This window comes from Aquarana catesbeiana, linkage group LG01, assembly GCF_042186555.1.
Source record: "Aquarana catesbeiana isolate 2022-GZ linkage group LG01, ASM4218655v1, whole genome shotgun sequence".
Taxonomy (NCBI): domain Eukaryota; kingdom Metazoa; phylum Chordata; class Amphibia; order Anura; family Ranidae; genus Aquarana; species Aquarana catesbeiana.
This window is the reverse complement of record NC_133324.1, coordinates 37,739,636-37,755,716: the sequence shown is the minus strand read 5'-3', so window position 1 is coordinate 37,755,716 and position 16,081 is coordinate 37,739,636. Positions and strand designations below refer to the sequence as shown.

At 45.1% G+C, this 16,081-nt stretch overlaps 1 protein-coding gene across 1 annotated transcript in view; it reads left to right on the top strand.

The window, feature by feature from the left end:
* The window catches only part of LOC141140390 (vomeronasal type-2 receptor 26-like), a 122,260-nt gene extending 114,793 nt beyond the window's left edge, over window positions 1-7,467 (top strand). Inside the window, exon 6 of the mRNA XM_073629546.1 lies at window positions 6,575-7,467. Coding sequence (XP_073485647.1) covers window positions 6,575-7,467 — 893 coding nt within the window. The remainder of the gene's footprint in view (window positions 1-6,574) is intronic.
* Window positions 7,468-16,081: the final 8,614 nt, after the last annotated feature.

The window sequence follows — 16,081 nt, the reverse complement described above, 5'->3', positions numbered from 1 at the left end:
ACCTACTTGAAGTCCGCCATATGGCTCTGGACTCTCTGTCATCCTTCCTTGATGCCATGACCCGAATTTATGATGACCCCCAGCAGACTTCCACCACCGAGGCTGCCCTCCAGGCATTCCAGCAAGGCTGTCGAGCGGTCGAGGACTAAGTAACCGATTTCAGATGCTGGAGCGCAAATACCCAGTGGAATGAGGCTGCCCTCCGACACCAGCTCCGTCTCGGTCTTTCTGAGAGTTTGAAGGACGAGTTTGCCCGGGTTGGTATCCCTGATGCTCTAGAGACTTTAATTACATTATCCATCCAGACAGACCGACGACTCTGGGAACTCAGAGCAGCTTGGATGCTACCCGGATGCCAGCTCACATGCATCCTGTCAGTACCAGTCCAATTCCAGTCAAGACCGCATCTCTTAACCAGACTTTTGCTTACGTCAAACCAAAGCAGCTTGGATTGATGAAACATTCCCTTTCTGCCCAAGAATGACTTCGTTGGCAGCAGAACTATCTATGCCTGTACTGTGGAGAAGCTGGTCACTACATCTCCTCTTGTCCTGCTAAGCTGCGCAAGGTCCTGGCTACCTCTTCTCCCAACCACGCACCTCCCTTTACCAGTGCCACTCACCTGGCCCTACCCATCTCGTTCCAATTGCCGGGAAGAACAATACCAGTGACTGTGATAATCGACTCAGGGGCATGCAGTTGTTTTATCGATTTAGACTTTGCAGCTCAACAACGCATCCCTCTCCAACCCTAGGCTCAGGGACTCTCCACCTTCCTGGCAGACGGGTCCCGCATCAAGTCTGGATTAGTGACCCAGGAAACCCCTCCTTTGCTTGTAATCACCTCTATGGATCATAAGGAACTATTAAGCTTGTATGCTATTTCATCTCCCCTGTTTCCAGTCATCCTGGGCCTACCCTGGCTCCAGGCACACAATCCACAGATCGATTGGGGAATCAAAAGTGTTAAGTTTCAGTCACCTTACTGCCTGCACCATTGCGTGCCATCATGTCCCAGCACCTCTGGTCCTTTACTATGCCTGGAACCAGATCCAGAGATATGCTCTTCTGTGCCCAAACAATACCATGAGTTCTTGGACGTTTTCAGTAAACGTGGGGCCGAAGTTCTCCCACCTCATCGTCCATACGTTTGTCCAATCGAGCTTCTTCCCGGTGCTGAAATCCCTTTCGGACGCATTTTTCCCTTATCTGAACGGGAACTAGGGGTACTGAAGGAATATGTTGATGAGAATCTTAAGAGGGGATTAATTCGCCCTTCCACTTCTCCAGCAGGAGCAGGAATCTTTTTAATAGAAAAGAAGGACCACTCTCTCCGGCCCTGTGTGGACTATCGGGAGTTGAATAAAATCACGGTTAAAAACCGATGCCCTTTGCCCCTTGGACCTTAACTTTTTCAAAGACTTAGAACTTCCTCTGTGTTTACTAAATTAGACCTGCAGGGGGCGTACAACCTGGTCCGCATCCGTGCAGGGGATGAAAGGAAGACTGCTTTTCGTACCAGGTTCGGCCATTACAAATACCTAGTAATGCCTTTTGGATTATGTAACGCCCCTGCCACCTTTCAGCACCTGGTTAAAGATGTTTTCAGAGACTGTCTGGATATTTATGTAGTTGTCTAGACAATATTTAGATTTTTTCCTCTTCTCTTGAGCAGCATCGAGAACATGTCAAGAACGTACTCTGTTGCCTCCATCAACATGGACTATACGCAAAACCAGAAAAGTGCGACAGAGTTTCCAGTTCCTTGCCTCATGATCTCAACAGAGGGACTCAAAATGGACCCTCAGAAAGTTTCAGCCATTCTGGATTGGCCTGCACCTTCAGACAAGAATAGGGTGCAGCGCTTTGTTGGCTTCGCAAACTTTTATCGGAGGTTTATCAAGGGCTTCTCTGCTATTATTTCCCCAATTATGCAGCTGACCAAGCAAAATGCCTGGTTTCATTGGACTCCTGAGGCACAGGCCGCCTTCACAAACTTAAAAGGACTTTTCACGTCGGCTCCTATTCTGAGTCATCCTGATCCTGCTCTTCCTTATCTGCTTGAGGAAGATGCCTCAGAGACAGTGGTTGGAGCTGTCATCTCCCAACACCAGGGTCTCAAGGACTTGATGCACCCCCTAGCCTTCTTCTCCCGGAAGCTCACCCCGTCTGAGAAGAACTATGACGCTGGGGACAGGGAGCTACTGGCCATTGAATCTGCCCTTGAGGAGTGGAGGTATTTGTTGGAAGGAGCAGTGCACCCTATACTCATTTATACAGATCACAAGAACTTGGAGTATCCGAGAGCTGCCAAATGTCTGAAACCGTGCCGGGCACGATGGGCATTATTTTGCTCTAGGTTTTCATTTCACATAACTTACCGGCCTGGCTCCAAGAACACCAAACAGGACGCTCTTTCCCGCATGTTTGATGATCCGAAGGAAGTACCAGCCCCAGACACCATTCTATCGGACGGTAACTTCTTACTTTTGAAAACTGATCTAATGTCCGGCTTGAAGCAAGCCTCTGCAGGTGTGTCTGGTATTCCTGGAGTTACTCTGCTACCCAAGGATGGACTACTGTGGAGAAATAAGAAAATCTTTGTGCCTGAAGAAGTCCGAGTCACAGTGCTGAATTTGTGTCATGATCATCCCCTGGCAGGCCATTTCGGGATGCATAAAACTCTGGAACTGGTCTAACGTACGTTTTGGTGGCCGGATCTTGAGAAGAACTGCAGGGCATATATAAGCTCTTGTGCTACCTGTATTCATAGCAAGACCACTAGAAGCAAGGCCTGGGGTCTGCTCAGACCCTCACCATCCTTGGAAAATGATTGCCATGGATTTCATAGTGGAACTTCCCCCATCAGAAAGTTGCTCAGCCATTTTTTTTGTGGTTGACCGTTTATCCAAAATGGCCCACTTTGTTCCACTAAAGAGCATGCCCTTTGCCATGGAAACTGCCCAGGTCTTCATTAAAGAGATAGTAAGGCTACATGGGGTTCCTGTGAACATTGTTTCGGATAGAGGGGTGCAGTTCACCTCTCGCTTCTGGAGGGCTTTGTGCAAGGCTCTGAAGATTGAACTGTCCATATCCTCATCCTATCACCCTCAGGCCAATGGGGAAACTGAGAGGACGAATCAAATGCTCAAACAATATCTCCGATGCTTCACCTCCTTTGTTCAAGATGACTGGGTAGCATTACTACCCCTGGCAGAATTTGCCTTTAATAATGCTAATCATTCGGCTACAGGTCAGTCTCCATTCTTTTCCAATTACGTGTTCCATCCAACCTTCCTACCTGATCTCATCCCAGATTCAACAGTCCCGGCGGTCTAGAGTACCATTGATTTCCTGACTCGTAATAGCAAGATATTGCAGGAAGCCATGACCAGGGCACAAGCAACCAATAAGAGAATGTTCGACAGGAAGAGGAGAGGGGAATTATGTCTGCAACAGGGCGATCAAGTATGGTTATCCACCACCAATCTTAAGATGTCTTGCCCCGCAAGGAAATTGGCACCCAAATTCATCGGTCCCTTCCCAGTAAAACGGAAATTAAATGACGTTTCCTACAAACTTGCCTTACCGGAGTCCTTGAAGATCCACCCGATATTTCATGTATCGTTATTAAAACCTGCAGTGCCTGATCCTTTCCCAGATAGAGGATCGAGACTACCTGAACCTGTGATCATTGAAAGAGATGAGGAGTTCGAAGTAGAGGCCATCTTAGACTGCTGAAGAAGAAGGAACCAGCTTCAATTCTAGATCAAATGGAAGGGTTATGGTCAGGAAGAGAATTCCTGGGAACTCCAATGGAATATTCACGCCCAAGAATTAATTCAGGCCTTTTTCCGCAGTCACCCCCCCCGAAAAGAGTTCTCTTGGGCACCCGGAGGTCGCCCTTAAGGGGAGGGCACTGTCAGGGACATACTGCCCATTCCAGAAGGCGTGCGCCTATGCGCACACGTGGGTCACAGACTTTGCGCACGAATATGCGCATGCGCGCATGTTAGACGCGCTTTGGCGCCCAACAGTCCATAAAAGACGCTCAATGATGCTGCCCCTTGCGGTTTCATCTGCTACTGTTCCCTGTGTTCCTGATTCTGTACCGGTACTCTGTTCCTGTGTTGACCCGGCTTCCTGACCCTGCTTATGTCTCCAATCCTGACCTCGGCTCGTTTGACCCTGCTCTGTTACCTGCCTGATTGCCTGTTGCTAAGACCCAGCCTGGACTCTGACTATTCTCTGCCTGCTGTTTTTGCTGTGTTCCTTGATGTGTATGACCCGGCTAGTCTGACTCCGCTTCTGCCTGCTGACCTGCATACACTGCTCTGCAAACCTGCATCTGCTGATCTGCATCCGCTGCTCTGCAAACCTGCACCTGCTGATCTGCATCCGCTGCTCTGCAAACCTGCATCTGCTGATCTGCATCTGCTGCTCTGCAAACCTGCATCTGCTGACCTGCATGCGCTGCTCTGCAAACCTGCATCTGCTGATCTGCATCCGCTATTCTACTAGCCTGCATCTGCTGACCTGCACCCGCTACTCCAACTTCTACGCGAGGAGACCACTTCAAGCAGTAAGGACACAGCAGGCACCTTTACCTCACTGTGCTCTTACCGCCACTGTTCCCACTCCAGTAGTCTCCGAGCCGGGGTGGTACGGGAGGTCTCCCTCCCTCCGTTCCCATCCCAGGTACGTTACAGGGACAATGTTGTTGAGAAGTACAAGTCAGGGTTAGGTATATCCAAATCTTTGATTATCCCTAGGAGCACCATCAAATCTATCATAACCAAATGGAAAGAACATGGCACAACTACTAACCTGCCAAAAGATGGCCGCACACCAAAACTCATGGACAAGGAGGGCATTAATTCGAGAGGCAGCACAGAGACCTAAGGTAACCCTGGAGGAGCTGCAGAGTTCCACAGCAGAGACTGGAGTATCTGTACGACGACAATAAGTCATACAGAGTTGGGCTTTATGGCAGAGTGGGCAGAAGAAAGCCATTACTTTCAGCAACAAACAAAATGGCACATTTTGAGTTTGCAAAAAGGCATGTGGGAGACTCCCAAAATGTATGGAGGAAGGTGCTCTGGTATGATGAGACTAAAATTTTTGTCCATCAAAGAAAACACTATGTCTGAGGCAAACTCAACACATCACATCACCCAAATAACACTGTCCCCACAGTGAAACATGGTGGTGGCAGCATTATGCTGTAGGGATGTTTTTCAGCAGTCGGGACTGGGAAACTGGTCAGAGTTGAGGGAAAGATGGATGGTGCTAAATACAGGGATATTCTTGAACAAAACCTGTACCACTCTGTGTGTGATTTGAGGCTAGGAGGCTTCTCCTTCCAGCAGGACAATGACCCCAAACACACTGCTAAAGCAACACTTGAGTGGTTTAAGGGGAAACATGTAAATGTGTTGGAATGGCCTAGTCAAAGCCCAGACCTCAATCCAATAGAAAATCTATGGTCAGACTTAAAGATTGCTGTTCACAAGTGCAAACCATCCAACTTGAAGGAGCTGGAGCAGTTTTGCAAGTAGGAATGGGCAAAAATCCCAGTGGTAAGATGTGGCAAGCTCATAGAGAATTATCCAAAGCGACTTGGAGCTGTGATAGCCACAAAAGGTGGCTCTACAAAGTATTGACTTTGGGGGGGGGGGGTGAATAGTTATACACATTCACTTTTTCTGTTATTTTGTCCTATTTGTTGTTTGCTTCACAATAAAAAAAAAACATCTTCAAAGTTCTGGGCATGTTCTGTAAATTAAATTATGCAAATTCTCAAACAATCCATATAAATTCCAGGTTGTAGAGCAAAAAAACATGAAAAATGCCAAGGGGGTGAATACTTTTGCAAGGCACTGTAGAGGATTAAAAAGAAAAAAATACAGTGGCATCTTACTGTATATATGATTTATGTTTAATGAAATTGGCAATTAACACTTTTCAGTTTAGTATCACGTTAACATTTTTGAACAAAGGGTCCTTCTGTCCAAGCTTTCCTTATGAAGGCCTCTTCTTACAGCAGTTGTCTCTGCTATTGCCCAACACCGAGCTATAAATGTCTCTCTTTTTAAAAAAAAAAAAAAATCAGATTTTCGAATGTTCATCGATTGTTCTAGTAATCAATGGGGTCAAGTCAATGTTTGCTTTTGTCTGTAGCAATTACAAAAAAGTGGCAGGATGGACATATTTCCTCGAAGAAACTAAATTCTAACAGTAATTGTGGTTTCTGTTCCCATAATCAGATGTTAAAAGCAACTGATATTTTGAAGTATGTGATCTGTGATCCCTTCTTGGGAGTGCAGATTACATATCTCGTACGTGATCCAGAACATCAGAGCCGCCTTGCCGCAATACAAGTAAGTGATACGGTCGGCAAGTTGTTACATTTATATAATATTTATATTTATATTGTATTTATTATTTATTAGAATTCCTTTCACTCACAGCTTTGATGGAAATTCAGTTGCTGGCTCTGATGCAACACAAGACAATTTGTTTTCTCAGAAGCTCTGACCCAGATGCTCATTATGTTTGTAATTTTCTTCCTGCAGACAGTGAAAACTGCATGAAATGTCCTGATGATGAATGGCCAAATGAGAAGAAGAATCGGTGTGTTCCAAAATTGGTGGAATTTCTCTCCTACACTGATGATCCCATTGTTGCAGTATTTTCAGCTGTCTCCATCCTCTGTTGTCTTCTGACTGGTTTAATATTGGGGATGTTTATACATTACCAGGACACCCCCATTGTTAAAGCTAATAATCGGAACCTGAGCTATCTTCTCCTGGTCTCCATCATGCTGAGCTTCCTCTGTGTCTTCTTGTTCCTCGGCCATCCAGTAGATGTAACCTGCATGCTGCGTGTAACCTCTTTTGGTGTCATCTTCTCAGTCGCTGTCTCTACTCTCCTTGCCAAAAGTACCATGGTGTGTATTGCTTTTAAAGCCACCAAACCTGGGAGTCACTGGAGGAAATGGATGGGAGCCAAACTGCCCAATTTTATCATGTGTGTGTTCTCACTGGTTCAAGTAATAATCTGTGTCACTTGGTTGTTTATTTCTCCACCCTTCCAGGATCGGGACACTCACTCTTATCAGGGGAAGATCATCATTCAGTGTAATGAGGGTTCAGTTATCGGCTTCTACTCTGTCCTGGGATATATGGGGCTTCTGGCAGCTGTGAGTTTCATTATAGCTTTTTTAGCCAGGACATTACCGGACAGTTTCAATGAGGCCAAATATATCACCTTCAGCATGCTGGTGTTCTGCAGTGTCTGGATTGCCATGATCCCGGCCTATCTGAGCACCAGAGGGAAATACATGGTGGCTGTGGAGGTTTTTGCAATAATAACATCAAGTACTGGACTTCTTGGCTGTATATTTTTCCCAAAATGTTACATAATTCTGTTCAGACCTGACCTCAATACAAAAATAGCTATCCACTAATATGTATGGAGCAACTCTGGGTTACCAATAGTTATAGCAACATCTCTATTATTGTTATTTTTCATATTTTGCTAGTGTATTGAGAATGAAATGTTAAATTTGGACATTTAATAATCACCTCTCCTTTGGAAGTTGAGTTAAATTTTTGCTCTGGACACCGCTGGTATCAGAGACTTTGGGTTTGTTGGAAACCTTGTCCCCTGCTGAGTGTAGTGGTTTCTCCTACCAGCCGATACATAACTACAGAACAATGTAGTGAGGAGGAACCACAGTGACCAGAAGGTGACAAAGTATCCAAAACATCCTAAACTATCAGAAATCAGAGCCACCCATTACACTCCCCACCTTCCAGAAAGATCTTTTATAAGCTGATTGTAATGTCATTATTATAGTGTCAGGGTCTTTTTAATTATATTTTATGTAGATGACTGTCTAAATTAATAAACACATTTTGTTAGTGTATTCATTTTTAATATTATTTAAAGTTGATGAGAGCGTTTGCTCAGTAAGTTCACATTTTAAGTGGTAAGTTGACTTTATTTTAAAGGGTATTTTCTTTATAGTACCTAGTAAAAAAAAATGTCCTTGTAAAACCCTTTCATGACTAAGCCTATTTCTGACATTTGGTGTTTACAAGTTAAAATCTGTATTTTTTACTAGAAAATTACTTAGAACCCCCAAACATTATGTATTTTTTTTTTAGCAGAGAATCTAGAGAATAAAATGGTGATTGTTGCAATATTTTATGTCACACATGGTATTTGTGCAGTGGTGTTTTAAACGCAACTTTTTGGGGAAAAAGTTGCCCATGAATTTATCATAAATTAAAAAAAAAATGAAACCGTAAAGTTAGCCCATTTTTTGTATAATGTGAAAGATGATGTTAGGCCGAGTAAATAGATACCAAACATGTCACGCTTTAAAATTGCGCACACTCGTGGAATGGCGACAAAATACGGTACCTAAAAATCTCCATATGCGACATTAAAAAAAAAAATAACGGTTACCAGGTTAGAGTTACAGAGGAGGTCTAGTGCTAGAATTATTGCTCTCGCTCTGATGATCGTGGTGATACCTCACATGTGTGATTTAAATACTGTTTACATATGTGGTAATGACTTCCGTGTGCATTTTCTTTGCTGCTCGAGCTTGCAGGGACGGGGGAGCTTTAAAATTAATTTTTTTTTAAATTTAATTTATTTTTATTTTTTTACATTGTGTTTTTTTTTTTTTTTTTAATGTGATCACTTTTATTGCTGTCACAAGGAATGTAAACATCCCTTGTGACAGTAATAGGTGGTGACAGGTACTCTTTATGAAGGGATGGGGGGTCTAAAAAACCTCCAATCCATCCTTTGCACTTCAAAGCATTCAGATCGCCATTTTCGGCGATTCTGAATACTGTATATTTTTTAAAAACCGGCGTCATTGGCAGCCAAGTAAACAGGAAGTGACGTCCTGACTTCACGTCCGTGTTTACAGAGAGAAGACTGGAACTAAGCCATTTCGTGCCAGTCTCTCTCTAGCTGCCAGAAGAGGCGGATCAATGATCGGGACTCCCGGTGGGTCAGGAAGCCCGGTAAGAGCGGCGGAAGGCGTTGGGAGGGGGGGTGTCCCCTCCCGCTCCTCCGGGATACCGACTGAGCGGCTTTTTGCCGCATTGGTTGTTATCCTTGGATAGCTGATCGCCGGCTCTAAAAAACGGTACTGGGATGATGCCTGCAGCTGCGGGCATCATCCCGGTATAACCCCTGAAAGCCGAGGCCACGTATCTGCGTACGCTCAGCGGCAAGGGGATAAGTTTCTTTGTAAACTGCTGCCACAAGGGATTACTTGGCTTCCCCATACAATGCTGTAGAGATAACATTCCTACCCCACACCTTGCCAGATCCTTATATGAAAACTTCCAAAGCTAAAAACAGGTTCCAGGTGCTCATTGATCAATCTGAAGTTTCATTCTGAAGAAGACATCAAATATTAAAATTAAGTTAGCTTAAAGTGATTAATAAAGGTAAAAAAAAACCCCTTCTGTGCTCAGCAGCCCCCAGCTCCCCCTAATACTTACCTGAGCTTCTTCTCCATCCAGCGATGTGCACAAGAGAATCGGCACTCCGGGGACTCTCCTCATTGGTTGAGACAGCAGCGGGGCCATTGGCTACCATTGCTGTCAATCACAGCCAGGGAGCCAATGAGGAGAGATAGGAGGCGGGGCAGAGCCACATGTCTAAATGGACATGCAGACCAACGGCTCGGGAACGCACCTGCTTGGGTGCCCCTATTCCCTTTAATCAGATGCAACATGTGAAAATCAAGTCTCCCACAATACGAAGTGCAATAAATCCTCTACTCAGTGATATGGAAGAAGCTTGCCCCTTTGTGTTGCTCAAACAATCTCTTCATGAACCCCCAATTTAGTATCCACACACCTTATAAGCGTAGCACACCCCCTAAGGATCCGCAAGTGTAAAGGGATCCCCCACCCTGCACAGCCAGGAACACTGCATGTTCACAGCTTACCTGAGTCAAGGAACAGTCCAGTACCATGTTTTATGTTTTTTGAGGGGGAAAACTTGGATAGGGACTGGGGTATTATGGGATGCCCACTTGAATTTTCAGCAAAAGGAATCTTCCGGGACACAACTATTAATAGTCAATATGTACACTTCTCCTCTGCCTCCTGCACAAACTCGCTTGCAGATACAAAACTCACTCCAACTCCTCCAGCACAACACACTGTTGGATGATCTGACAAAATAGCTCAATCAGATAAGTAGCAAAAGCCAATTACAGGTCGGAACCGCGGACCCCTTGTTTGCATAGCAAAGTCCTAGTACCCAACTATCCTTCCTGTGCCTACTGATCCCAGCACCACCTCTTCAGGCACTGCCAGCCTCCTGGCTGCAGCTGCCCCTTTCACTAGCCCAAAAGAAAAAGGTGAAAAAAGAGCCTCACCTGCAGTAATTACTAGGGACCATGCAGCTTATAGATAAGGGAAATGTATTACACAACAATATCAAATGGTAATACAAAAAACACCGGATAAAAATCCCATCACCAGCACCTCAGTAAAAAATTAAAAAATAGACAACGTCGTCTAATCAAGATGCAGCTGCGTCATAAAAATCCACACACATACATATGTCAACATAAAGCACCTGACAATATGGTGAAGTGAAATCACTGTTAATACACCATAGATAAGGAATATTCCCACAGTGTGCAGGATGGTTGAGCAAAAAACGGGGGCTCTGCCAGTGCAGCAAGGGGGGGAACAAGTTTTTCCCTTGACCACCATGGATAGCAACTCCAGGCATTAATGTGCCGTATGTAGTGCAAGTCCAAAGTTTTTCCACAGGAGGGTGAAGCTGGGAAGTAATGATGCAGTAAGGTCATATATAATTAACACTGTAACAGTGCTTAGGATATCAGTCCAGTGTATAGCATGGGATATTGTTCTCAGTGTGACCAGTGTTCACTGCAGTGCAAAAATACACAGCATAAGAGTATAGTGCATGGACCAACAGGTCCACTCACCCAGCCTGGAAGCAGTGTGGACTTGCGTGGATACTGGCTGTAGCTTTCATGCCTGCACATCCCTTGGATTTGGATCAGAGATGTGGCCGTGTTGCCGGTCAGGCACTAGGTCAGCGGCAGGTGCAGTTTGATGTGGTCCGGTCCCGTAGCAGTCTCAGCGTCCTTTAGTTAAGATGAATGCCGTGGTACTCGTAGATTCCCGTGAGCATGTGCAAGCTAGCAAGCTGACATCGATGGTGACGTCAGTGCGCCATTCACGTGGTGTCGTGACAACAGACTAGTTTCGCCCAATCAGCTTGAGCTTCTTCTGGGATGGGGGGGCTAGTGGTGGCTTTTATTTATACTCTACATAAAGCATGGAAGGAAGTGCAATTATTTGCTTCCACCACTAGAGGTCACCTTAACCATCAACACCACATACAATTCATCTGCAGCTGAGTTTCATCAATCAAGTTTAACCCCCTATTGGGGAAGCCTAGAGTAAAAAAATGAAAATGAAAAGAAGGCAAATAGGTAGCAGGAGAGAAGCAGGGAAGCATTTTTCTTAAATGGCCAACCAAGACATTAAGTTTAAACCACAGGAGGGGGGCTGCACATGCATGGGTTCTTCCAAAGAAGTGGTGTTCTTAAAATAAGTGGCACTTCTGCTCTTGCTCCATCCATCTGAACATTTTCTTCTCTCTTCACAGGTAATCTGCGTTTATATTCCCATGTCCTGCAAACTGAAAACTGACTGACCGCTTACATAGATTTTTGGTAATCTGCGTTTATATTCCCATGTCCTGCAAACTGAAAATTGACTGACCGCTTACATACATTTTTGGTAATCTGCGTTTATATTCCCATGTCCTGCAAACTGAAAATTGACTGACCACTTACATACATTTTTGGTAATCTGTTTGTCACCGCTGTCTCAACTACATCTGTAGCCATGCTCACATTATTTCAATGTTTATTTAGCCATTAAGTCTTACCTAAATTATGAGTTTCCTTATCTTTACAATTTTGGCCTTTTAGTCCCCTTGCAGTTTGATTGTGGTGTGAAAGTTATGCCCTGCTTGCTGTGTTCCTAATATGCCCTCCTAATTGATTAATTGCCAGATTCCATCCACACCCAACACAGTATATAACAAGGCTTTCTTTATGGGGGCTGCACATACAGGGGGTTCTTCCAAAGAAGTGGCGTTCTTAAAATAAGTGGCACTTCTGCTCTTGCACTTCAGCGATTTGCACAAAGCAAACCATAGCAGATTGCAGGTGATCACATTTTCATATTATCTCTCCTTCTCTGAAACATGCACTCTTTACCTCTCCTTCTCTTCACAATTGCAGCCTCTCTCCTCAAGCTCTCTTTTCTACATCCCTCTGCTCCACCACACAATCTGTACATATCACCCTCACTTCTCCCCTCCCCCTATTACTGCACTCATCACCTCTTTCTAACTCTAAGCCCACTTGCTAACATACCCCCCAGGATACTGAAGCATGTCCCCTCATACAAATCATATTCTCATATTACCTCCCTCACTCTTCTGCTTCTCCTAATCGCTGGAGATATTTCCCCAAACCCTGGGCCTCCCTTATTTAACTGTACCCAACACACCCATCACCATCACCCTACATCCTCTGGCAGTAGTCGCAATCTACACAATTTAATCTCCATTCCTCTTCTTCCCAACACCAGCCTCCCTCTCTCCTGCGCCCTCTGGAATGCCCGCTCTGTCTGCAACAAAGTCACTGCTGTTCATGACCTCTTTGTCACTAATTCCTTCAATCTACTTGCTCTCACCGAAACCTGGCTCCACGAATATGACACCCCTTCTCTTGCTTCCCTCTCCCAGGGTGGCCTTCACTGGACTCACTCCCCTAGGCCTAATGGACGCAAGGGAGGTGGAGTGGGATTCCTCCTATCCCCCCACAGCACCTTCCAGGTTATTCACCCTCCTCCCTCTTTTTCCCTCTCATCATTCGAAGCCCACTGTATACGTCTATTCTCTCCTACTTCCCTAAGAATTGCTGTCATTTACCGGCCCCCTGGACCATTATCAACTTTCCTTGATGAGTTTTCTGCCTGGCTACCCTACTTTCTCTCTTCGGATATTCCTACAATCCTTCTCGGTGATTTCAACATCCCTGCTAATACAAACACTCCTGCTACTTCTAAACTTCTTAGTCTAACCTCTTCATTTGACCTGAAGCAATGGGTACAGGCTTCTACTCACTCTGATGGCAATACCCTTGACCTTGTATTCTCCTACCTATGCACTCCACGCAACTTCTCAAACAATCCTTTTCCTCTCTCCGACCACCATCTTATTAGTTTCTCTCTCCCCCTGTCTTCCACCACCTTTTCCTCCAATCGCCTAACCATCACCCGTAGAAACTTTCGCAACTTCAACTCCTCTCTCCTCTATTCTGCTACTGACCACCTCTATGACAAAATCTCTCCCCTGTCCTGCCCCAACCAAGCCACGACCATCTACAATAAATCTCTGTCCACCACCCTGGACAAGCTCGCTCCCCTCACTACACGCAGAATCAGGCCTCGACCCCTACAACCCTGGCAAACAGATGACACCAAAAGTCTCAAAAAACGTAGTCGTGCTCTTGAGCGTCTGTGGCACAAGACTAAGTCTCTCAAAGACTTCAATCAATACAAATCTGCCCTCCAAAAATACTATTCTTTCCTCCACACTGCCAAGCAAACCTATTTTACAACTCTTATTAACACCTTCTCATCCAATCCCCGTAAACTCTTCTCTACCTTCAACTCTCTACTTTGTCCTCCACCGCCTCCACCCACTGACTCACTCACTGCCCAGGAGATTGCTAATCACTTCAAAAACAAGATTGATACAATCCGTGATGAAATCTCCATTCTACAGGTATCTCCCCCAGCTAAGACCCCATGTCAACAGGTACAACTGACACTCCCCCTATTCAAATCTGCTACTACAGATGAAGTTGATAAACTCCTTTCTATCGCCCACCTAACCACCTGTCCCCTGGACCCTATTCCCTCTCAAATGCTACGGTCACCCTCTGACCCCATCCTACACTCTCTAACCCACATCTTCAATCTCTCCCTCACCTCTGGCATCTTCCCCGACGCTCTAAAACATGCACTGGTCACCCCCATACTCAAAAAGCCATCCTTGGACCCTACCAATCTTAACAACCTACGCCCTATCTCCTTGCTCCCTTTTTCCTCTAAACTCCTTGAACGCCTGGTTTACAACCAACTGAGTGACCACCTCATTAAAAACAACCTTCTTGATCCCCTTCAATCTGGATTCCGCCCTCAACACTCCACAGAAACTGCTCTTTTAAAACTCACAAATGACCTACTAACTGCAAAAACCAATGGACACTATTCTGTACTCCTACTTCTGGATCTTTCAGCTGCCTTTGACACGGTTGACCACCCCCTCCTCCTCAAAAAACTTTACTCCCTCGGTCTCCGTGACTGCGCTCTTCCGTGGCTCTCATCCTACCTATCCCAACGCACCTTCAGTGTCACTTACAATTCTACTTCCTCCACTCCTCTTCCCTTCTCTGTCGGGGTCCCCCAAGGTTCTGTTCTTGGACCTCTTTTATTTTCAATCTACACCTCTTCCCTGGGTCAGCTGATAGCCTCTCATGACTTTCAATATCATTTCTATGCTGATGACACACAAATCTATCTCTCCACCCCTCAACTCACTCCATCAGTCTCTTCACGCATCACTAACTTACTAACCGACATATCTGTACGGATGTCACACCACTTCCTCAAACTCAACTTGTCCAAAACTGAGCTTATAATATTTTCTCCCCCCCTTGACTTCTCTGTCAAAAGCAATGGCACAACCATCCACCCGTCCCCACATGTCGGGATGCTAGGTGTTATCCTGGATTCTGAACTCTCCTTTCAGCCCCACATCCAATCACTTTCCAAAGCTTGCCGCCTCAACCTCCGCAACATCTCTAAACTACGTCCCTTTCTAACCAATGAAACCACAAAGCTCCTGATTCACTCCCTGGTTATCTCTCGCCTTGACTACTGCAACTCACTCCTCATTGGCTTACCTTTAAACAGACTATCCCCCCTGCAGTCCATCATGAATGCTGTTGCCAGACTTATCCACCTTACAAACCGCTCAGTGTCTGCTACCCCTCTCTGCCAATCCCTCCATTGGCTGCCACTCGCCCAACGAATTAAATTCAAAATACTAACAATAAGTTCCAAAGCCATCCACAACTCTGCCCCTAGCTACATCACTAACCTAGTCTCAAAATACCAACCTAATCGCCATCTCCGTTCCTCCCAAGACCTCCTGCTCTCTAGCTCCCTCATCACCTCCTCCCATATCCGCCTCCGGGACTTCTCCCGAGCCTCGCCCATCCTCTGGAATTCCCTACCCCAATCTGTCAGACTGTCTCCAAATGTATCCACTTTTAGGCGATCCCTGAAAACTTTCCTCTTCAGAGAAGCCTATCCTGCCTCCATCTAATAACTGCACTATTTTCTCCATTAGCTCGTCCCCCACAGCTATTACCCTTAGGTATAACTTGACCCTCCCTCCTAGATTGTAAGCTCTAACGAGCAGGGCCCTCTGATTCCTCCTGTATTGAATTGTATTGTACTTGTATTGTCTGCCCTAATGTTGTAAAGCACTGCGTAAACTGTCGGCGCTATATAAATCCTGTATAATAATAATAATAATAATAATAATAATAATAATAATAAACCATATTAGGGAAGGAGAGGAGGTGGGGAGGCCATATGGGAGAGAGAGGAACAAGAAAATTAGGAAAATAAATAAAGGAAAAAAAATAAATAAATAAAAAAATAAAAACCCAAGTAGAAACTAAAGCGAAAGCAAAAAGAAGGCAAATGAGCAATGTGCCTCCTAGAGGGAGAGTATTCATAATTATATTCATCTATTAGATCGGGTTTTCAAATTTTCAGCCAAATATGGCATCTTAGCGATCAAGAAATGCCCCAAAGTTGCATTCTGTGTTTAAGCCAGCGGGAGCGAGTGTATTGAGGTGATAGATCCACATCTTCTCCTTCTGTAGGAGAATAGTGTTGAAGTCA